Below are 22942 nucleotides of genomic sequence, written 5' to 3'. Positions count from 1 at the left end.
TTATTAAATAAACAAAAGACCTTAGATTACAATCATCCTTCATCAGTTCCACTCACATTTTACACTTCATAAGTACCCATCAATTACAATGCCTTTGATGTGTTTTATTTCATATTTTAAATGTAAATTGTTTTTTATTTTATTCAGTGATTCTTTGCATACCACTAGAGTGCACACCACACTTTGAGAATCACTGCTCTTGTAATTACTTGATCAATAGTAATTACCTCCACCCATTGATCTGAAATGATTACTGCTTTAGTATATAATCTAAATTGTCCATTTTCATTTAGAATAAAATTAGATCAACAAACGAGATTAGATTTTCAATTTCTTTCATCTAATCCCGTTGTCTTCAAATATTCTAATAAATGTCTAGTGAACTGGACCTTCTTAAATTTGAGTTGTTGTTTCTGCTGTTGTGGTTCTTGTTTGACAAAAAAAAAAAAAAAAAAACTGCATCAAAAGAAAAAAAAAGATCCCTTGGCACGATCACTAAGCATGTAGAGAGCAAAGATGTCCAACAGGTGGCAGTAGGTTGAAAGAGGTAGTGTAAGTGTCGTCCAGCCACGCCAACAAAGAAGAAAAAGACCGGAAATAAAACAGAGTAAAAAACTTGGATGGGAATTGCACACTGCATGCTGTCTACATTGTGGAATTTATGTAATTTCTTCCGCATTTTGCTGCCATTATCGAGTGAAAGATGACAACCAAACGTAAATCTGAGGCAGTAGTTCCTGCGGAGGAAAGCGACCAGTTGCTTATTCGTCCGCTGTGAGTACTCAACTTTCACTTCTTTGTCCTCCTGCCTAAATCTTTAACATAGAAATATAACATCACATAAATGTCAGTTATTCCTCAAATACATTCCGATTATTATTTTTTTCTTTTCTGTAATCCATATACAACCGCTCTGACGCTCCCTTCTGCTTCTACAAACGCGGGGAGAGCAGAGCCAGACTCGAACCCAGAACCTCTTGACTGTGAAGCAGATTTGCGAACATCAGCCTGCCCCCATATTAATACTGGTTATAACAATTGTTTCTTTGAGTGCTTAGGTTTGAGGCCTTGGTTTCCTAATTTTTACTTTGGCTCAAGAATTTTCATGTCGGTGCATCCCTACAAATTTCATAAATACAATGAAATGCTGCTTTCATGGAGGACTACAAAAATGGGAGAATATTTACTGTTGAGAGTCTGAAATTCTGAGGATTTGGACACTTTTAGGTCAAACAAGCTCTGTAAATGATTACTCGATTAGCAAAATAGTTGTAAATTAATTTAATAATCGATTAGTTATAATTAATTGTTGCACTTAATACACGCCACAGAATATTTTCTGAAAGGTTGACATTATACAGTGTAAAGACACAAAATACGAAATAATAATTGAAACTTATCCTTTTATATCATAAATATACTGTATGGGGTCTGTACTGCTTCTGACAGGGCCACCACTCAAAAAGGGTTCATGTCAGACTTAAATATTAAGTTTTTAATATTTTATATTTACTGTGTGTGTTTGTGTGTGTGTAGCGGAGCTGGGCAAGAAGTGGGAAGGTCCTGCATTATCCTGGAGTTTAAGGGTCGGAAAATCATGGTACCAACGACCTTCTCTGCCTTATTGTTTTGTAGCGGTCGTACGGTGACATCATGTGTCCATTGTTGTTGTGCCGCAGCTGGACTGCGGCATCCACCCGGGCCTGGAGGGCATGGACGCGCTGCCATACATTGACCTGATTGACCCGGCCGAGGTCGACCTGCTGCTCATCAGCCAGTCAGTTTTTGATTATTATAATTATTTAAATTAGTGCAGTGATGATGTGGAGTCTTTATGTGGACTTCAGCTTCCATCTGGACCACTGTGGAGCTCTACCGTGGTTCCTGCAGAAAACCAGCTTCAAGGGGCGCACCTTCATGACGCACGCCACCAAGGCAATCTACCGCTGGCTGCTGTCAGACTACGTCAAAGTCAGGTGGGTGGGATCCGGGGATGCAACTGTTTAGTCTTGTATGGAGCAATATGCCCTATTACCTTTTTTTTTTTTTTTTTTTTTTTTTTTTTTTTTAATGCTGAAGTTGGAAATCATTTTGCCAGGGCTTACCCTTTTAACGACAGTCAGTTCCCTTTTTTTGTTTTTATGTCTACAATCCTCGAAAAAGATTCTTCACTAAGATGCGTCCGGTGCAAGCTTGTCCCTATTTGGAAGTGATGGCTTAGCGGCCTAACAGGAAGTACCATGGATGCTATTCCCACTTGTTGGTCTATTGCTGTCATAGATATAAACAATAGGTAGATTTGTTACGCTCCTGTGAGCTACGTGACTACGTAGATGCTAAGATAGTAGGGGCAAAGTGTCGGCACATTCCATGTTGATGCACCGCACGAAAACCAAAATAACAAGAATGCCTGCACATTGTGCTACATACTCAATGTAACGGAGTAAAGGTACCGATTCTTCTTAATAAAAATACTCAAGTAAAAGTATGCTGCATTAAAAGTAGGCCCAGGCTGATCTGGATTTTTTTGAGGCGGATGCTGATTCCGATATTTGGCAGAATAAAATTCCGATAATCGGCTGATAAGTTTAAAAAATAAATCCTTCCATCCATTCATTTTCCGTACCGCATATCCTCACTAGGGTCGCGTGCGTGCTGGAGCCTATGCCAGCTATCTTTGGGTGAGAGGCAGAGTATATCCTGAACTGGTCGCCAGCCAATCCCAGGTCACATATAAACAAAACAACCATTCGCACTCACGTTCACACCTACGTGCAATTTAGAGTCTTCAATTAACCTACCATGCATGTTTTTGGAATGTGGGAGGAAACCGGAGTACCCGGAGAAAACCCATGCAGGCACGGGGAGAACATGCAAACTCCACACAGGCGAGGCCCGATGTGAGGCAGATGTCCAGTTGTCCACCGTGCAGCCTTAAAAAATATATATAATGAATAAAATAACTTATTTGATGGTCCCTTAATGCTCAAAACACTAAAGATATGAATTACGGGCAGAACATTTGACTGTTTAGTATTGAACTTTACAATTAAAACAGAGAAAAATGTGTTCATGCGGGGAAAATAAAACAGTATAGTGTATCTAAACATTACTTGGGTAAATGAAATGGAATACATGTAGCACATTGCTACCCACCCCTGACTGTTACAATGTGAGGCGATGGTGGCAGATGGCTCAAGCTGAAGCTGACCTTGTGCTCATAGTAACATCTCGGCCGATGAAATGCTGTACACGGAGACGGACCTGGAGGAGAGCATGGACAAGATCGAGACCATCAACTTCCACGAGGTCAAGGAAGTGGCCGGGATCAAGTTCTGGTGCTATCACGCAGGACACGTGCTGGGCGCCGCCATGTTCATGATTGAGATCGCCGGTGTCAAGGTACCAAATCACGTGCTGAAAAAAATCAGAAAAAAACATTTGAATGAAAACCTGCCATATAGTGCCGGTATAGGCAGTGACTGTACAAACGAGGGCCTGACCGATATGGATTTTTTTAGGCCAATTCTGATATTTGGCAGAATAAAATTACGATGACCGATGAATTGGCCAATTAATTAAAAAAATGTTATGAATAAAATGAATTCTCTTTTTTGGGTCCCTTAATGCTTACAAAAATAAAGATATGAATTACAGGCAGAAAATATGGCTGTTTTATAATACTTTGTCCTTTAGTATTTGTTCAACTTTACGAGAGAGAAATATATATATATATATATATATTTCACCTTTTGAAGATTATTATTATTTTTAATGTCATTATCTTTGTCTTATGCTGTAATTTTTTAATGTTAAAAAAAAGGGGGTGAGGTGGCTCATTGGCCGATTAAATCGGCCAGGTTCTACTACAACTGCAGTGGACACCCGCATAGTTGGGGTTTGGCACCCACACATTCACTTAGCCGTGGATTTTTTTCCCCACATTTTCACTTATTTAAAAATTTTTTATTTTTTATTTTTCCTTTTTAGGGGTGAACTAACCTTGAAAATCTTAGTGGCGGTTTACCCTCGCTTGTTCAAAAATTTAAATGTTTTTTTTGGGGTGGGGGGGGGGACAAATAATTTCTCTATGCAATTCTAATGGCCCTTAATTATCCACCGCTATTCGCGGTCCGCCTCGGTCCCCATGTCCCGCGAAGAGTCGGGGTACACTGTATTCTTAAACGTGTGTGTTTTTGTAGTTGTTGTATACAGGGGACTTCTCACGTCAGGAGGACAGACACTTGATGGCGGCGGAGATACCGAGTGTCAAGCCGGACATCCTTATCACGGTCAGCTGACTTGCGAGCGCCGCAGCGTTTGTGACATCGCGTGCTGGTTACCGTGGTGACGCGATATATGTGTGTGTGTATCAGGAGTCCACGTACGGGACGCACATCCACGAGAAGCGTGAGGAGCGCGAGGCGCGTTTCTGCAACACGGTCCATGACATCGTCAACCGAGAGGGTCGTTGTTTGATTCCCGTCTTCGCGCTGGGACGAGCGCAGGAGCTTCTCCTCATCCTGGGTGCGTGTGTGTGTGCATGTGTGTGTGCACTTCTTTGTGCAAATGTGTGTGTCTCTGCATGTGTGTGCCTCTCTTTTTATATTGTGCACGTGAGTGTGTCTCTCTCTCTCTGTGTGTGTGTGTGTGTTAGTGATGGCTCTGGCAACACCGATGCATCCGTGTCGAGCCGTGTGTTGCCGTGTGCGTTACTACTTTGTTGACTCACATGTTGCGTTTTCCCTGGCGCCGCCAACGTAGACGAGTACTGGCAGAACCATCCGGAGCTCCATGACATTCCCATCTATTACGCGTCATCCCTGGCCAGGAAGTGCATGGCGGTCTACCAGACGTACATCAATGCCATGAACGACAAGATCCGCAAGGCCATCAATGTCAACAACCCCTTTGTCTTTAAGCACATCAGCAACCTCAAGGTCAGAAAAACACATACACTGTGACCTTGACTCAGTCAGTTCCCTTTTTTTGTTTTTATGTCTACAATCCTCGAAAAAGATTCTTCACTAAGATACGTCCGGTGCAAGCTTGTCCCTATTTGGAAGTGATGGCTTAGCGGCCTAACAGGAAGTAGCATGGATGCTATTCCCACTTGTTGGTCTATTGCTGTCATAGATATAAACAATAGGTAGATTTGTTACGCTCCTGTGAGCTACGTGACTACGTAGATGCTAAGATAGTAGGGGCAAAGTGTCGGCACATTCCATGTTGATGCACCGCACGAAAACCAAAATAACAAGAATGCCTGCACATTGTGCTACATACTCAATGTAACGGAGTAAAGGTACCGATTCTTCTTAATAAAAATACTCAAGTAAAAGTATGCTGCATTAAAAGTAGGCCCAGGCTACTCTGACATTGATCCCTTGACAATTCATCAAAAACGAGGCTTTAAGATGTTTATTGCCATTCCCAGATGAAATTTACGCTCAAACTAAACATAAAACAAAGAGAATTACACATCGTGTATTTAAAAGAACCACATAGCTGAGCCTTTCAGTCCGTTAGCTTAATGCTAACTATAAGTACCATCCATGTAGCTGTGCATTAGCATTCAGTCACTGTGTGTGTGTGTGTGTGTGTGTGTGTGTGTGTGTGTGTCTGTGCCCACGCGCATGTGACAGAGCATGGACCATTTCGATGACATCGGCCCCAGTGTAGTGATGGCATCTCCAGGCATGATGCAGAGCGGTTTATCCCGAGAACTGTTCGAGAGCTGGTGCACCGACAAGAGGAACGGCGTCATCATCGCCGGATACTGCGTTGAGGGGACGCTCGCCAAGGTCAGACGACAACAACGACATCACACTTGGCTCATTGCTCACCTTATTTTAGTGGCTTCCGGAGTACAAAGAGCAAGGAACCCACACAAAAAACTGGCACACAGACCCAAATACTCTCACATTCACCAAAAAGCCTCACACCACCAAAAAAAGCCTTGCACCTCATGCATACCCCAAAAATAAAACACTCATGCGCAAAAAAAACTTACACAAACAAATCTCACCCGGATCAATAAACCTCTGTCAGACCAAAAAACTCATACACACACCAAAATAAACCCCATTAACCCCAAAAAGTCACAGACACCCAAAAAAAAAAAAACACACCATAAAAACTCCCACTCACACCCCAAAAACTTGCATCCAAAAAAACTCACAAAAAAACCCACACAAACTATAAAAAAACTCACACTCTCAAAAACTCTTGCATGCACCCAAAAAAAACCACACACATACCAACTTACTGACAACCAAAAAACTCACTTGCTCCCAAAAAACTGTCACTCGCATTAAAAAAAATCCTCTCACACATAAAATAAACATCTCACTCACACCAAAAAAAATCTTACACGTTTCCTCAAAACTCTTAGACACAAAAAACTCACTCACTCATAAAACTCACATACACCAGAAGAATCCTCACACACACCAAAAAAACTCTTAGACACCAAAAAAAGTCTGTTAAACACCACAAAAAAAACTCTCAAACCCGAAAAACTTTTCTCACACAAACCGTAAAACTCGATGTCAGTATTAATTCTTTTCCTATGAGTGAAGGCAGATAAAATAACATATTTTTGAGAAATAATAAAATTTTCTTTGAAAGCCGTATCATTCAAATGCGGCAATATCCGTGTGTTGCAGCACATCATGACGGAGCCGGAAGAGATCAGCACCATGTCGGGACAGAAGCTCCCGCTGAAGATGTCCGTGGATTACATCTCCTTCTCGGCGCACACCGACTACCAGCAGACCAGCGAGTTCATCCGAGCTCTCAAACCGCCGCACGTGGTATACGCCGGCCACTGCCCGCCGCCTCCAGGAGGTGCCAACAAGGGACTATTTACGTAAGCCTCAAGCCTGCGACTCTCACTGTCATCCTTCTAGATCCTGGTCCACGGCGAGCAGAACGAGATGGCCCGGCTGAAGGCTGCGCTCATCCGCGAGTACGAGGACAATGAGCAGGTCCACATTGAAGTCCACAACCCCAGAAACACAGAGGCTGTCACGCTCAACTTCCGAGGAGAGAAACTGGCCAAGGTGCGTCCAGGTTGTGTGTCTTTCAGCGTGACGTGGTGCTAAATAGGGCCCCACGAATATGGATTTTTCGACACCGATTCCAATATTTGGCAGAATAACATTCCAATAAAAGATTAATCGGCCGACTAAGGGTGTGTGTGTGTATGTATATATATATATATATATATATATATTATATATATTATATATATGTATATATATATATTATATATATATATATATAATATATATTATATATATATAATATATATTATATATATATATATATATTATATATATATATATATATATATAATATATATATTATATATATATATATAATATATATTATATATATATATATATAATATATATTATATATATAATATATATATATATAATATATATTATATATATATAATATATATTATATATATAATATATATTATATATATATTATATATATATTATATATATTATATATATATTATATATATATATATATATTATATATATATTATATATATTATATATATATTATATATATATATATTATATATTTATATATAATATATATAATATATATATATGCGCAGCAACTAAGTTGTTGTTTGTTTGAATGTCATTATATTTGTCTTATGTTGTAATATGGTAATGTAAAAAAAAATTTAGAAATTTGCAAAATAAAAATTTTGTTTGTTTAAATGGTCCCTTTATGCTTACAACAATAAAGATATGGATTAAAGGCAGAACATTTTGCTGTTTTACAATGCTTTGTTCTTTAGTATTTTGTGTTTGAATGTCATTATCTTTGTCAAATTTTGTAATTTGTTGATGTGGGAAAAAAAACATCTGCAAAAAATTACACATTTTTGTCGATTTCAAAACTGTTAATATCAGCCGATTAAGCGGTTAGGCCCTAATGATCAATGTCAGCGTGCGTCGCTGCAGGTGATGGGCTCGCTGGCGGACAAGTCATGTACCCAAGGGCAGAGGGTATCCGGCATCCTCGTCAAGAGAAACTTCAACTATCACATCCTCACACCCTCTGATCTCTCAGGTCTGTGTTTCCACCATCACAAGAAGTCAGAGTAACTAATTAATAGAAAAGCGCTATACAAATGTCATTTATTCTGGTTGTTAAATTTATTGGGGTGATGAGCTACATGATGTGATGTCAGTTGATGTTGCCATTAATGTTGTTGTTTATGTTTGTTGTTGTCCAGAGTACACAGATCTGAATGTGGGCACGGTCACGCAAACGCAGGCCATCCCATACACGGGACCCATTTCACTGCTGGTCAGCCAACTTCGATGCCTCACTGGTAAGAAACAGAAGCGTACACGCGTGGGTGGGTGTATGAACGGACGGGTGTGTGTTTCTATCCGCCTCTGTGCCTGCCCGCCATGTGTGTGTTAGTTGCATGTTACTCATCTTGTGTGTTGTATTTGCATTAGGGGACGTGGAGCAAGTTGAGTCTGCTGAGAAGATCACCATCCGGATCTTCAAGAGCATTACTCTGGTTCATGAAGCTGGCATGGTTCTGCTGGAGGTCGGGTCCACACGAAGATGATGATGATGATGACGTGGTAGCAGGTGTCAATCAAACGCTTGTCCTGTCTGTGTCCTCAGTGGCTGGCAAACCCTCTGAACGACATGTACGCCGATGTTGTGACCACGGTTGTCCTGGAGGTCCAGTCCAACCCCAACGCCCAGAAGAGTCAGTGTTGGCAGCTGGCACCTGAACCTCTTGACCTGTTCCACACTTGACCTTTCACACCCAACTTTTCTTTTCTTTTCAGTACTGGACGCTCGGCCAGAGATTTTTGACCAGGAAGTCTTTATTGAAAGACTGGAACTCATGCTACAGTGAGTCTAGTCCGATTTACTAGTTTGTAGCCAGTGTCATAGTTTTATTCCAAGTTACTGTGTTAGTTTTGTACTTGTCCTTGTACTGGTTCCATCGATAGACCTAGTTTTAGTTCAGGTTGTAGTCCCAGTCCATGCAACTCATAGTTCTTGTTGCAGTCCAAGATTTAGTTTCATCCCTAGTCTAGTTTCTAGTACTGGTCCTAAGTCTTCTTTCCTAGTGCTCGTCCTAGATTCTTGTCGTAGTTGTAGTTCTAATTTCTATTGCAGTTTCTAGTTTTCCAGTTCTAGTCCTATTATTTACTTGCATATCCAGTACTAGTTTCTAGTTCTAGAAACTACAACTAGAGACTAGAAAAAGACCACAGAATAGGACTAGAGACTTGAACTAGGGTTAGAACTAAAAAGTAGGAAAAGGACTAGAAACTAGGTCTCTCTGACTTGTAATTAAGATTAACTAGTACTAGTACATAAACTTGGAATACAATTATATTAGAATAGGGCTAGTTACATAAGTATTATGCCTAGAAACTAGTATTAGTACAAGGACTAGGACTAGAAACTAAGACTAGATATTGGAGTAGAAATCAAAAGTACGACTTCACTAGAAACTACAATTTAGGACTAGACACTAGATGAGGACTTGAACTATTATTTGCATGAACTGGGACTGAAACCTGAACTATCTATAGAACTTTAAAATAAATTGATTAACGATAACTAGGACTAGACCTATAACAACATTTACTGTGACTAAAAACTAGGACTCCACAAGGACTAGCCCTAGTGCTTGTCTAAGGTCTTCTTGCAGTTATCATTACAGTCATAGTCTTGCGATCGTCCTATATCGAGTCCTAGTTCAAGTTGCAGTCCAGGTTTATCTATATGTAGTCAATATTCCAGTCCTAGTAATAATAGAGTGCTATGTCCTTGTGTTGTGGTCCTTGTGCTAGTCCTCACTCAAGACAAATTTTTAACCGTAGGTCTGATTGTGATTGTGTGTGTGTGTGCGCGTGTGCAGTGATATGTTCGGTGAAGACTGCGTAGATTTCAAAGATGGCGAAAAGGTGACGGTCAGCGTGGACGGCGCTTTGGCACAGGTGGACCCCGAGAGCCGGGTGAGAATCAAACCCGAACCCCTCACCCTTCTCTCTAATCACTAGATTTTTTTTTTTTAGATAGGATTTTTATATAGTGGACCTTGATTGTTTCTAAAAAGTCCACTAAAAATCCCGTTGTAGTGATTTATGGAGTATGAAATGAATGATTCCCAACGCAATGGCTGCGTTCCGAATTATTCATCATTCCTAAAAACAAATGTATTAGTTGGGCCCTAGTAATAAATATGGAACAAATAAATCAGTTATAACAGCATGATAGTTTTCAGAAGAGTCATGCGTTTAGTACTACTACTACTACTACATATATAGTGGTCACTTAAGATACAAGTGACCTGACTAATGAGATTTTCGAGATAAGAGCGGTTGTTTGGCGGAGTCCTTGCTTCAACATGCGAGCGCAAACTTGAGATACGAACACTGTATGGTTGCAGCGAGCTCAATTCAACTCACTTCACAACGAGCAGCAGTTTGTTCAATAGAATTAGTAAATACTCTTGAAAAGAGAGGCTTCAAGCTGTTCATTGCCACTCCCGGCTGGTTTACTGTCAAACTAAACATAAAACAAAATAACAACTTGTGTATTTAAAATTACCACTTAGCCTAGCCTTTAGTTCGCTAGTTTAATGCTAACACTTAACGAGAAACGCCATGGGCAACAATTGGCGGTGTTGTTACCCTTTAAGCAACGGCTACTTGAACACAAACTGTATAGTATAGACAGAACAGCAATACTCAGTCATATTGTTTTGAACGACTCATTACTGCTGAGGAGTGCCAAGGCGTGCATACCAGAATGAGCAGCACAATATAAATGAATTGAATGTGTGACAAATTGTTTTTAATTCTAATATGTCCTTACTATGTGTTTATAAAGTATAATAATATAGCGTGATATTTTTCTTGCCCAAAAAAAACCCAATAAGACAATGTTTTTGTTTTTGGGGGGGGGGGGGGGGGGTGGCTGGAACGAGTTTGGCATTTGGCATGGCATTTCCATTGATTTCATCGGGAAAAGATGATTTTAGAAATAAGTGTATTGAGTTAAATGCCTTGTCAAGGAACAAATTAAATTCGTATCTCAAGGCACCACTGGAGTTCGAGGCTCGTGTGGGATTTCCAACACAGCTCGAGTCTGTGCTAAGGTAGGCTAGGCTAGCTTGAGCAATGTGAGTTGTCCTTCACTGCAGGAGGTAACGTGCGCTGACGACGAGGCTCTGAGGGACATGTTGGAGGTGGCCGTCCATCGGCTATACGACGCCCTCAGCCCAGTCTACTGAGACGGTGGCCACGCCCACCCTGTGATGTTATCAAATTTGTTTACCAACATTTCTTCTTAAAATAAAAATCCATGATGAAAATCCGTCCAATGTATTACCATGGGAACCACAGAGCATGGAGTGTCCGTCCGTTTGTGTTCGTGTCTGTCAGTCTGTGTCTGTCAGTTCATTTGTGTATGTGTCCCTCAGGGTACGTTTGTATTCTTCACGTTTTGGGGACATTGATTTTCCACTGTCACGCATTGGCTCTCTTGTGGTGTGAGAACTGAAAATCAGGTCCCCTGAAGGGACACAAATTTAATTTAGTCTATCCGCTATTCTGGACATGCTTCATGCACTGTGGGCTCTGCATCACCACAGCTCACCTTGTCCTCATGCTTGCGGTTGATTACCAGTCCTAATGAGGACATCCGGGCAGCACCGTCATGCCGCATTTTTTTGCCATGAACGTAGCTGATTCCCACACAGATTTGGACTGGGATCTGTCGAAAGTGGAGAAAAATGTTTTGTTTTTGTTCAGTTCTTAAGAATTATCCCCCGGGTGCTGCCATCCCGTCCCAATTCTCCTGACACGCAAAATGGTGTGCATAATAGCTCCTTGTTGAGCAGAGACAGCAACAGGTATGTGGTGTTCTTGAAGACATCCAAGACCTAGAGTATCCCGAGGATGGGTTGACCCTCTGTGGTTCTAACTCTCCACCCGCCCATGCAAATCTCTGGCACTAAGTCTCAACAGGGCACTTCCACCAGGCTGCAGAAACAGAAACACTTTGGCCACTGTGTTTAACATGATGGACTCTGAAATGGACCAGCTGGTTAAGTTCCTTGGGCATAAGATAGTCCATAATGAATTCTATCAGCGCCTAGGGAAGACCATGCAGTTCGCCAAGGTCAGAAATGTTTTGATGGCACTTGAATAAGGATGACTAGCTGAGTTATTACAATAGATTTGTTGTATGGTCACCTTAATAAGCTGCACTATTTGTTTCAACAGAAAAAGTTACTGATTGTGATAAAAAATGAGGGACAATTGTGGACCCTGAGGCTGAGGTGGGAACAGTCACAGTCGGGTCGACAAATGTCGATGGAGTCGGCCCTACCACACAAGGGGCGAAACCGGAAGAGCCACCAAGGATTGCAGGCAGTGTAAAAGCACGAGTCGTTTTATCACCTCTTTTATTGTTCCAACAAAGCATCACTTTGAGAAGTGATGACTGGGTGAACCAGAAGCTTTTCATGCTGGAAAAGTAGTCAATTCTACAGTTACAACTGCATTATGGCCTGGCAGAGGAAAAGGCCATCTGTACAATGTGAAAGTGTGCGTGTCCCTCTGCGGGGAAAATAAAAATGATGAGACTGCCCTCAAAGCAGATTTGTATTACCATGATGCTGCTAACTACATGGTAACACCACAATGTCTTCACCATGGTCTCTGATTGGTGGACAGAGTTCCGTGAGGCGTTGTCAGCACAGCGTCTCTTTGGCGTTGGCTTGGCGCTGATGTCGCAGTTTGGTCGGCACCACCACGCTGCTCTCCAAACTTTGCTCCGTCAGATCCTCGAAGGAACGAGCCGCAAATCCCTGCGGCCGCCCGAACGCCTCCTGCAGCGCCGCCTCGTCCACACGGGCATCCATGCTGGCGTCCTCAACAATCGTGGCCATGTGAGGGCTGTCCGGGGGGCCGGGGCTGAATGCCTGGAAGCGTGCATTCAGAGGTTTGAGGATCCGTACGGAAGATGACTCCAGGCTGCTCAGGAGTTCTGCATTCTGGAGAAAACCATCCCGGTTGAAATTGTGGGGATGTGGACGAGTCACAGATGCGGCGAGTACTTACGCTGGGAAAAAAGAGAGACTTGGTGGTCTGCTCGTACTGGCGATCCACTTTCCTGTCCTGAACCGCAAAATAACAAGTCATCAGTCATGTTGTCTTCATCGTGATTAGTGGGCGGCGGAGGGGTCCACGCACCACACAGTGCACTAGTACGCTGAAGGGGATCCAGAAGAGCAGCGAGAAGGCCACCACGGAGCCAACCATGTTATCAGCCAGGAATGTGGCAAATGTGTTGATGTCCAGTTTGTCAATGAAGTCCCACAGTCGCTCCACCACATCCTGCACCTGTTTCATGCACTTACCCTGCAGACGGCACGTCACGTACACACGTCACAGGCACACGCCGCACATTGACGTTGCACACACATGCCCTCGCAAACATCTTACCGCGCCGTCGCAGAAGCCCACTGTGCAGGGTTTGCCTTTACGCAGGAACAGGAAGTGACCCTCCTTGTCTTGGTAGGGAGTGCATACATTGCCACTGCTGCGACAGCAAACCTTACAGGAAGTGTTGGTTTCTGCACCAATAATAACAAGAAGATGGGAGCGGCGCTCATGGCAGGACAGACAGTGGCGGGGCTTGGGTTCAGCATACCGTTGCAGGCGCAGGGCTCCAGCTTGTGGACAGCAAGACAGAAGGGGACGCACGAGCCGTCCTGACACTCGCCGCTATCCAAACACGACGTTTGGTCCGGAGCATTCTCTGGAGGCGGACAATCTTCACTGAGGCCTGAGGACACATGAACACAGAGACACATAGAAACAGGGGTACGTGGACACATGGGAATAGAGATACATGGATATATAGATGGACACACAGACACATGGGCCCAGGAACAAAGGGGCACAAGGATAGAGGGAGTAAGTCTGTCTCTTCCTGTGACGCGACGCAGTGCAAACCTGAAAAGATGGACTCCTACCACTTTTTCCGTCCTTTAAAACTTTTTGATTGCTTTTTGAGAGTGGCAAAGCATCCATTTTGTGGTTAAGCTACAAGCTTCAGCCACAGCACCGCACGGACCGGCTAGACTCATCGACCGTGTGTGTCTTCCACTGCCTTCCTTGCAAAAGGTCCAACTGGATAAACGTAGGGACTCGTGCGCCACCTTGAGAGGCTGGCCCTACTTGAGCAAACATAACCATAGATGCAACAGGCACGCCTGATAGCATAGGTTGTAGCCAACCTACAAGCCTGGCTAGCATTAGCCCTAAGTAGCCTGCTACCCAAGTAGAGTCAGTCAAGACAATATTACCCTCCACACTGTCGCGCCATTAAGAATAAAAATGCGTACTATGAGACCCAAGCACTTTAGCAATCATGTACGAAGATTGAGTACAAATGTCGTACAACTAAACTCGAGGTCTTCTGTCAGGCAAAACAGACCAAATACTTGCTCGACCCTCTCCCTGGTAAACTCATTAAAAGAGCTGTTTCCAATGCTAGGATCTTCTATTCTTACCATTATTAATTCATCCCTCTCCTCTGGCACTGTATCTGCTGCTTTTAAGACAGCCGTTATTCGACCCTTACTTTAAAGACCCAACTTCAACCCCAATAGTCTTAGCAACAATACTGTAGATATGATATACGAAGTCTGCAAAATTCTTGAAAATATCGTAGCACAACAGATTAATGATCACATAACCTCTAGCAATCCATTTGAACTATTTCTGTCCAGCTTCAGGGTGATAGAGCTGTCACAAAAAGTGGGTATGATCTTTTTCTGGCTATGGACACTGACACCTCATCAATAATATTTTTACTTTTCCTCAGCACTGCCTTTTATACCATCAATCCTACTAGATCACCTTTAAACTTGTATCGGTTTAGAAGGCCTAGCACTTTACTGGTTTAGAGCTTATTTTTCAGAGATGACACACCAGGTAATACATGGCAATGTTACCTCTGAGTTTTGTATTGTCACCTGCGGAGTCCTGCATGGGAGGATACTTGACCCTCTATTGTTCAGTATTTATATACTGCCACTTGGAAATATATGTATGTAACTATGACATTAGATTTCACTGTTATGCTGACGATATTCAAGTATACGCCTTTGCAACTAACCCACACAATTGCTTTAGTTAATTTGGAAGTGTGTCTTGTTGAGACTAAACAGTGGATGTCCTGCAACTTTTTACTTTTTAACCCTGTGCAAACAGATTCTGGTTATTGCTCCTGCACCTCTTTTAGGACAACACTCTGAGATTTGATATAAGTACCCTTACCCAGAGTGACTCAGCAAAGAAATCTGCAGGTTATATTTGACTAAACTTTCTCCCTTCAGTGGCACATCAGGAAATTTACTAGAACTGCATTTTTTTCATCTTCACAATATTGCTAAGATACGGCCCATTCTATCCGCTAGTGACGCTATCTGCTAGTCATTTGCATTTGTAACATCTTTCCTCGACTATTCTACTGTGCGGCATTCTACTTTTCCCATGTCTAGTATTACAAGCCTACAATTAGTACAAAATGTTGCAGCAAGACACCTGACAAGGAATAATAAGTTTGATCAGATTACCCCGATACTGGCCAACTTGCACTGGCTCCCCATCTACCTGAGATGTGCTTTTAAGGTTTTTTACTTACTCATTAAATATTACTTGGCTTAGCACCTTACTATCTTGCTGACTTAGTGGCAGCTTTTGTTCCATCTCGAGCCTTACACTTGCAACTTGCTGGTCTTTTGGTGACTCCGAGAGCTAAAAAGAAGTCAGAAGTTTCTAGAGTCTTCTCTATTCGGGCTCAAGTACTCTGAAATCCCCTACCCACGGAAATTAGAAATGGATAAATCTAAAAGACTTATTTCTACACTCTCATATTTGGTTAAACCACACGCAGTATGCAACTAGTCTCTCGTCCTGCCTCACCCCTTGACTTCTGGATTTGGGGTTTTACTGCCGCTTCCATCCCCCCAGCTAATAAACTTGACATAAAAACATGGACAGAGAAACACATACACAAGACCACATAGAAACATGGACAAATGGACCCCAGGACACATGGACACACAGGTACATGTTATTTGTGGCTGACCTGTGCAGTAGGACCGTCCCTTGCACGTGGCGTCTATGGGCTCCTGGCAAACCTCGCCCGCGGCCTCCAGCTGGCACTTCCTGCAGCACGGACTGTTTCTGTCACTGCACGCAAAATGCGCTAACATTAGTAACATGCTGGTGTTATTAACACACTAACAATAGCAACGTACTAGCACTGTTCCTGTTGCTTCAAGCGTGTAGCAACATGCTAATGTCAGTCAGATGCTAACATTAGCAATGTACTAGCGTTACTCACATAGCAACATTAACAATGCGCTTGTGCTGTTCCTGTCGATCAATCCACACAGCAAAATGCTACTGTTCCTCATATGCTAATATTAGCAGCATGCGAGTCTTATTAACACACTAACGTGTTTTGTGCAAACGGAGTGAAGTTGAAAATGAAATTCACTATCCATTGTCCTCTGTATGATGTACTATAATCTAAGATAAAAGCTTTTCTGTAAATTGTCTGCACACGCTCCTAATTTGTATTCTATGCCTGATAAAGACTCCAATTTTTGTTTTTTTCCAGTGTATTGTAAGCTCGTGAGGGTTGGGCATCTTGTTTCGGTGTATGGCACGATGAAATAATGAATAAACTAAACTAAAAAAAAAATAAACAAGATGCTCCTCTTATTCTGATCAAACAAAAACATTAGCAACATGGTAATATTAGCAATATGCTAAAATTGGCCACATGCAAATTTTTCTAACTTTAATAATGTGATGTTGCTAAAATTAGCCACAAGCTAACATTAGCAGCATGCTAACTTTAGCCAGGATGCGCGTGAAGCTCCCTGTTGCTATCATCAAGACCTTCAGGCCGATTGGCCGCCGTCTGTCCAACCGGGCGGTCTCGCTATGGTGGCCTCTGACCTGCATCGCGTTCCCGGTCTAAGGTGGCACTCGGCGGTGCAGCAGGGGTCAGAGGTTCTGTGCAGCAGGCCGGGATCACACTCCTCTCCGGGTTCCACGCGAGAATTTCCACAGACGTTGACGGTACGTTCCTTGAAGCAGGATGATGCCTTGGAGCGGAGACGCTTCACGATGGCGCGCTTGGAGCATTTGGAGAACACCTACACACGTGCGCGCACACACACGCACACAAAGCAATACAAACAGTAGACAAATATACGCACATCAGATCATATTAATAAAACACTTTCCTTACATATTCAGTTATAATATTCTTGTACATTCATATATATACGCATTTTTAATTAGAAGCCTGCAGCAGGTTCCAAAAAAGATCAGACAGGGCTAACAAAAGACTGGAAAAGTTGAGGAATGCTCAAAAACTTCCAAACTTCAATTGAACTGGGGTTTCTAGAACAAGACCTTGGAAGTGCACTTTAACGAGAAACTAAGATTAGATACAGTTCGGGGGATGCAATCCTGGTTCCACCTGGTCAGCAGATCAGCTTCCACATCTGCTTGTGCCCGTTTTTGCCCGTGCACACCTTTCATGAATCAGCCCATAGTTGTGGAGGTCAAGAGTCATGGACCGACCTTGTTGTTGAGCTGGTCTCCGCTCACGGCGATGGGATACATGACGTACTTCCCTCCCTGGTCCTCTCGGGGGGCGCAGTAGGGGATGTTGTCGGGGTCGTGCTCCGCCCCGAAGTTGTGACCCAGCTCGTGAGTAGTCACCAAGTCGGCTTCCTGCAGAGACGGGAATTAGGCGAGTCACACCACGAGACGTCTTCTTGTTGTGTGTGTACGTGCGCACGAGGCGTCAGGTGACCTTGGTGAGGATGGTCTTGCCGTAGTTTTTGGTACTAGTGAGTCCGGTGTTGAGGTAGACGAGGCGCCGCTCGGCTCCCGCCGGGTCAGCTGCCGCTGGGTCGGCCGCTGCCGGGCGGCCTTTAGAGCAGAGGCCGCCGGGGATGTCGGCTTTGACGGGGGCCACGTACGCCAAGCCCAGCGTGCCCTCATCGAAGTCCTGGTAGGTGAACAGGTGCGCTAGGCACACGTTGGCAGCCTTCTCCGCCACGTCAACGCTGAACTGCTGTGAGAGATACGTTGACACAAACGCACACACACACACAAAGGCATGTAAACGCACATGTGTACAGACAGGCATGTAAACATGCACACACGCGTGCATGCAAACACGCATGCACATCCACGTGCGTGTACATACACCCATAAACATGCACACAAACACACACACATGGACACAAAACACACACACAGGCATACACACATGCAGACACGCACGCCCACACACATGCACACACAGGATGTCAGCCATCGGGCCTCTTGTATGTTATGAGCGTTAGCGTGAAGTGGAGCCACCGGCGTTTTACCTCCAGGAGCCTTTTCACGTCCCACACGTCTCGACCCTCCACGGGACTTCCTGCCATGTTGAAGTGAAAGCTTCCCGGCGCCACGGTCGTTGGCGTCTTCTCGATGATGATCTGAAGCACACGTAAACCTGCAAGTCAGCCGCGCATCTATGCGCACCCGAGACGTGCCAGTCACTCAAGTGTTGGGCGCGGACTACACACCTGCTGGATTTGGACGCCGTAGCCTGAGAAGTCGTCGTCCCATGACGTGTTCCTATAGATGTCGTCCACGCGGTCTATCAGCTCAATCTGGAAGACCAGGACGGCAAGGTAAGTGCATGCACACACACACGTACACAAACACTAACACATAAATGCTTACACACACATGCACCTCACCAGGTAGTTGACGGTGGTGCTCTCGTCGCGACGTCCCATGTACGTGAAGAAGCGATGGTCGGCCACCAGGAGGAGAGGACATGTGTTCTTACTGTGAGAGTGCACGTCACGACGCGCACGCCACTCGCACTCTGACACGTACACAACAACAGGAAGTCACGTGTGTGCTAACAGAAAGTAAAATGAACAGCATACTGTAGGTGGGTGATATTAGGACCGAGCCATTCACTCAGTGCTTGATGACTGATTAGCCGAGCCATTATTAGCCATTTACAAATCGTCAAAAATGGGCAGAATTTTTGCCTATGTTTTTTCTTTTTTTACACATTAAAATATTACTACATGGACAAACGATATTTTTTTTTCTGCCAAATATCGGCATGGGCATTTGCCTTAAAAAAAAAAAAAAAAAAAAAACATTGGTCGAGCACTCGACATGATTGCATCACAGTTGTCAACCTATGCGGCACTTCCTCCCCTTGCCGCATACGTCGCGTGAATCTCACGGTCATACCTTCATCGTCGTCTTCGTCCTCAGCGGCACCGCGAACGCTATCGGGGAGCAGGTGCCTGGGGTCGGAGTTCACATAGCCGCAGATGGATGGCCGCCGCAGTCGGCTGAGGTTTCGGATGTGGTCGGAGCGGTACACCAGGAGACGGCCATCGGACGGCGACGTGAACCTCCACAGAGGCTGAAAGTCCAACAAGAAGAAAAATGACTTTTATGGCTGCGGCTGTCTTGGGAAGTGCGGGGACGTGGATTGGGAAATACTTAAAATACAGTAGACTTATCTTAAAACTTATAATTGATTTATATTTGACGTAATGACGTAACTAACACCACCTGCCCGGGTAGTGTTCCAAAACTATTTTTCATTTGATTGATGACTCACCTATATAGTCCACTATATAAGAAATCCCGATATAGTAATTAGGAAGTGTTCAATTAATCGGTCCAGCACCGGTTAACTATATAGTCCACTACATAAAAATCTTGTTGTAGTAATTACGGAGTATTTGATTAATCAATTCACCCCGAGAGTTAATTATAGAGTCCACTATATAAAAATCCTGATATATTGATTTGGAGTCTTTGGTCAATTGTTTCCGCCCAAGAAAAATCCTAACGTAGTGATTCGGACGTATTCGATTAATCTTTACAGCTGTTGTAGTGATTCGGGAGTAGGGAATAATGAATGATTCTACGAAGGAATTTTTTTACTGCACTTTTTAGGGGACGATGTAAATCCACTACCTATGTAGTAATTAGGGAGTATTCGATTAATCGTTAACTATATAGTCCACTTGATAAAAAAATCTCTTTATAGTGATTAGGGAGTGATGAATGATTCCTAACACAGTTGCTGCATTCGGTCACTCACTCATTCCTAATTCCCGAATCACTACAAAGGAATTTTTAAGGAATTATTAAGGTCTACTATATAAAAATCCACTGTATAATGATAAGGGGTAGGGGATGAGTGAATGATTCTGAAGACAAATTGAATAACGTGCTCTCACTTCGATGTTATATTCCGCCTCCTGCGTGAGGATGCGGGCGGAGAAGTGCTGATCGTCCATGTGAGCTTGAATGCGAGAGTTTTCCTCTCCTGCAAAAATAGAGGAAACACATAAGGAGAACGTGAGAGTACCCCCCCCCCCCCCCCCCCCACCCCCTGTGGTGAGGAGCGGCAGTCACCGATGACATGTCCGGTGAAGAAGGCTTGACGGTCCACACGCAGGCTGTGCTCGCCATCATCGTCCACTACTGATGCAGAAAAGTCTTCAGTGAAGATGTGCTCGTTGGTCCTCAGGTACAGACGGAAGTGTCTGTCATAAAATTAATCATCATACAATCCACCCGTGAAAAGTGAAAATCCACCATGTAGAGATCATATGTATGCACATTTTAAAGAATAAGTTTGCTAACCTTTGCAGTGCATGGAAGCTGATCTCTTTCTCCACGTGAGTGGTGAGCAGGTCTCGGCGGCGGACCGAGTGCGCGTGCAGACTGGCTGGCGACAGCACGTCAAAGTCATCCAACATGGTGCTCAGAGACGCTGAGGACCACAGGAAGCTCAGGTCATCTCCACAGGAAGTGTTTCTTTAACACGTTGGGTCATTCCATAGAAACTCAACCAGGAATTTTCCCTTCATCTCTCAGATTTCCTTCAAATTTTGAGACATTTTTTTCTCAAAATCTCTCAATTAGAGTGATCCAGGCTAACAAACTTTTGGCTAATTAGAAATACCTCTCAACTTTAAACATCTAGCGCAGGGGTACTCAAATACAAAGCCTAAACGGCTGGGCCCCAAATACATTTGTCAATGAGTCAAAGGTCCATTTATTGCGATCGGTCAGGCCACATGCGATAATCCTGTAATATTCAAAACAAAATGTCATCTATATACTTAAAGCTCAAAGTTTGTGTGTCCGTTTTCAAAGAACCGCCCTCCCGCATGCCCCCGAACGCTCCTGCACGTTTTGCACGTTCTTGCACGACTCCAAGGTTTCAATGCCCTCTTTAAATACCAAACTAATAATACATATCATGACAGGTACTTCTTACTATTAAATGCGACCAAGGACATGTAAAAACATGCAGAAACGTACTATAAGTGGAGACTAATTGCAAAACGTGCAGGAACGTGCAAAATGTGCAAGAACGTGCAGGATAAGTTTTCATTGAAAACAATATGTACAATTGTACATTGAGGAACATTGTCCTTAAACTGTTCGACTATTTTCTCATGCACTTGTTCACAAAGAGGTGACCCTCATCCCATCTTTGCTTGTGAATGACTGAGCAATCCAGGGAAGCTCCTTTTATACTCAATCATGGCACCCACCTGTTCCCAATTAACCTCTTCACCTGTGGGATGTTCCAAACAGGTGTTTCATGAGATTTCCTCAACTTTCCCAGTCTTTTTTGCCACCTGTCCCAGCTTTTTTTGGAACATGTTGCAGCCATCAAATTCAAAGTTAATGATTATTTTCTAAAAACAATCAAGTTTATCAGTTTGAACATTAAATATATTGTCTTTGTAGTGTATTCAGTTAAATATAGGTTGAACGTGATTTGCAAATCATTGTATTCTGTTTTTATTTATGTTTAACACAACGTCCCAACTTCATTGGAATTGGGGTTGTATGTATGTATGTATGTATATATATATATATATATATATATATATAGAGAGAGAGAGAGATTTCTTTGGAATGACCCAACTACTAGGTGACATTTTTTCACTCTGCAGCTTTAACCAACACCTCCAATCTCGTTGCATTGATATTTTGTGTCCAACAAAAAAAAATTTCAGGGTGGTGTTTAAGTTTAAGCAGACTGTGTTGGTCTATTATTGTGACATAGATGACGAACAGAACACATTTTATGACCAAATTACACAGAAATCCAAGGAATTCAAAAGGTTTTACATTGTTTTTCTTGCTTTAAGCCCTTTTTAAATTGGCATTATTCCACGGTCGTGTGAAACATTTCTGGAAATAACTGCTTGATGAGTCGAGTATATATTTACACGAACTATACTGTATGTGTTGGAGACCTATACAGATCTATAGTGTACTCTATTACATTAAGTTTAGCTAGAAATGTGTTGTACACACAGAGATATATACAGGTAAGTGTATTTAAAGTAAGTTTATATACAGATGTGTTCAACACTTTCAGGTCTACATGTGCTATAAGTAAATGTACATTTAGAGAGATATACAATATGTACAGTGAGTTGAATGTGTTGTCGACACTCGGAGACATATACTTCAACGTAGTCGTGAATATTTGCAGTAAGTTCATATATAAAAGTGTCGTGGACACTCCACGGGGAGTTTGTACACGATGAGACTTACAGAGTTGCGGGTCCTGTGAGTGCGTCGAGGCTTGACTTTGAGTGAAAACGAAGAAAAACAACATCAACATGTTGATTTTGTTGTTGATGTCACCAAAACACTAAAAGCATTTTTTTTTAGGTGTTAAAAAGGAGACTTCAGGCTACATTTCAAGTATTTAGTGTTTCAGTCCAGTTGCACTCTTTTGTCTTAAAAGG

The 22942-nt window shown here is 42.9% G+C and overlaps 2 protein-coding genes across 4 annotated transcripts; one reads left to right on the top strand and one right to left on the bottom strand.

The window, feature by feature from the left end:
* The first annotated feature begins 569 nt into the window (after nucleotides 1–569).
* On the top strand, nucleotides 570–11395 carry LOC133468403 (cleavage and polyadenylation specificity factor subunit 3-like). Its single transcript, XM_061754266.1, has 18 exons — nucleotides 570–774; nucleotides 1537–1600; nucleotides 1680–1777; nucleotides 1848–1976; nucleotides 3225–3402; nucleotides 4203–4292; nucleotides 4377–4527; nucleotides 4765–4940; nucleotides 5646–5804; nucleotides 6669–6815; nucleotides 6912–7064; nucleotides 7995–8103; nucleotides 8270–8368; nucleotides 8502–8596; nucleotides 8677–8764; nucleotides 8847–8913; nucleotides 9935–10031; nucleotides 11222–11395. The coding sequence occupies exons 1-18, from the start codon at nucleotides 704–706 to the stop codon at nucleotides 11309–11311; spliced, it is 2061 nt and encodes a 686-aa protein (XP_061610250.1). The 5' UTR covers nucleotides 570–703; the 3' UTR covers nucleotides 11312–11395.
* A 1075-nt stretch (nucleotides 11396–12470) lies between these two features.
* Nucleotides 12471–22942, bottom strand: adam17b (ADAM metallopeptidase domain 17b). 3 transcript variants are annotated; one of them, XM_061754262.1, is made up of 17 exons: nucleotides 22746–22942; nucleotides 20808–20937; nucleotides 20577–20707; nucleotides 20399–20487; nucleotides 19392–19569; nucleotides 18878–19008; nucleotides 18701–18787; nucleotides 18500–18610; nucleotides 17935–18198; nucleotides 17700–17852; nucleotides 17067–17266; nucleotides 16186–16289; nucleotides 13738–13872; nucleotides 13530–13660; nucleotides 13278–13445; nucleotides 13146–13202; nucleotides 12471–13078 (listed from the first exon to the last, which is right to left on the bottom strand). In XM_061754262.1, the coding sequence occupies exons 1-17, from the start codon at nucleotides 22813–22815 to the stop codon at nucleotides 12776–12778; spliced, it is 2442 nt and encodes an 813-aa protein (XP_061610246.1). In that variant the 5' UTR covers nucleotides 22816–22942; the 3' UTR covers nucleotides 12471–12775. The 3 variants fall into 3 exon arrangements, with proteins under 3 accessions (XP_061610246.1, XP_061610249.1, XP_061610247.1); XM_061754265.1 differs by having other exon boundaries at nucleotides 12471–13006; XM_061754263.1 differs by having other exon boundaries at nucleotides 17935–18195.

The sequence above is a fragment of the Phyllopteryx taeniolatus genome, chromosome 18 (assembly GCF_024500385.1).
Source record: "Phyllopteryx taeniolatus isolate TA_2022b chromosome 18, UOR_Ptae_1.2, whole genome shotgun sequence".
Classification (NCBI taxonomy): Eukaryota; Metazoa; Chordata; class Actinopteri; order Syngnathiformes; family Syngnathidae; genus Phyllopteryx; species Phyllopteryx taeniolatus.
Note: the sequence above shows the minus strand (reverse complement) of the source record. Positions and strands in the feature narration are given on the sequence as shown.

Excerpts from the sequence above, each read along its gene's own strand:
- LOC133468403 (XM_061754266.1), top strand. The coding sequence starts at position 704 with ATGACAACCAAACGTAAATCTGAGGCAGTAGTTCCTGCGGAGGAAAGC. Across the intron at positions 4,528-4,764 it reads GGAGCTTCTCCTCATCCTGG|ACGAGTACTGGCAGAACCAT; the intron begins GTGCGTGTGTGT and ends CCGCCAACGTAG. Across the intron at positions 4,941-5,645 it reads AGCACATCAGCAACCTCAAG|AGCATGGACCATTTCGATGA; the intron begins GTCAGAAAAACA and ends CGCATGTGACAG.
- adam17b (XM_061754262.1), bottom strand. The coding sequence starts at position 22,815 with ATGTTGATGTTGTTTTTCTTCGTTTTCACTCAAAGTCAAGCCTCGACG. Across the intron at positions 20,938-22,745 it reads CTCACAGGACCCGCAACTCT|CGTCTCTGAGCACCATGTTG; the intron begins GTAAGTCTCATC and ends TGTGGTCCTCAG. Across the intron at positions 20,708-20,807 it reads AGCTTCCATGCACTGCAAAG|ACACTTCCGTCTGTACCTGA; the intron begins GTTAGCAAACTT and ends ATTTTATGACAG.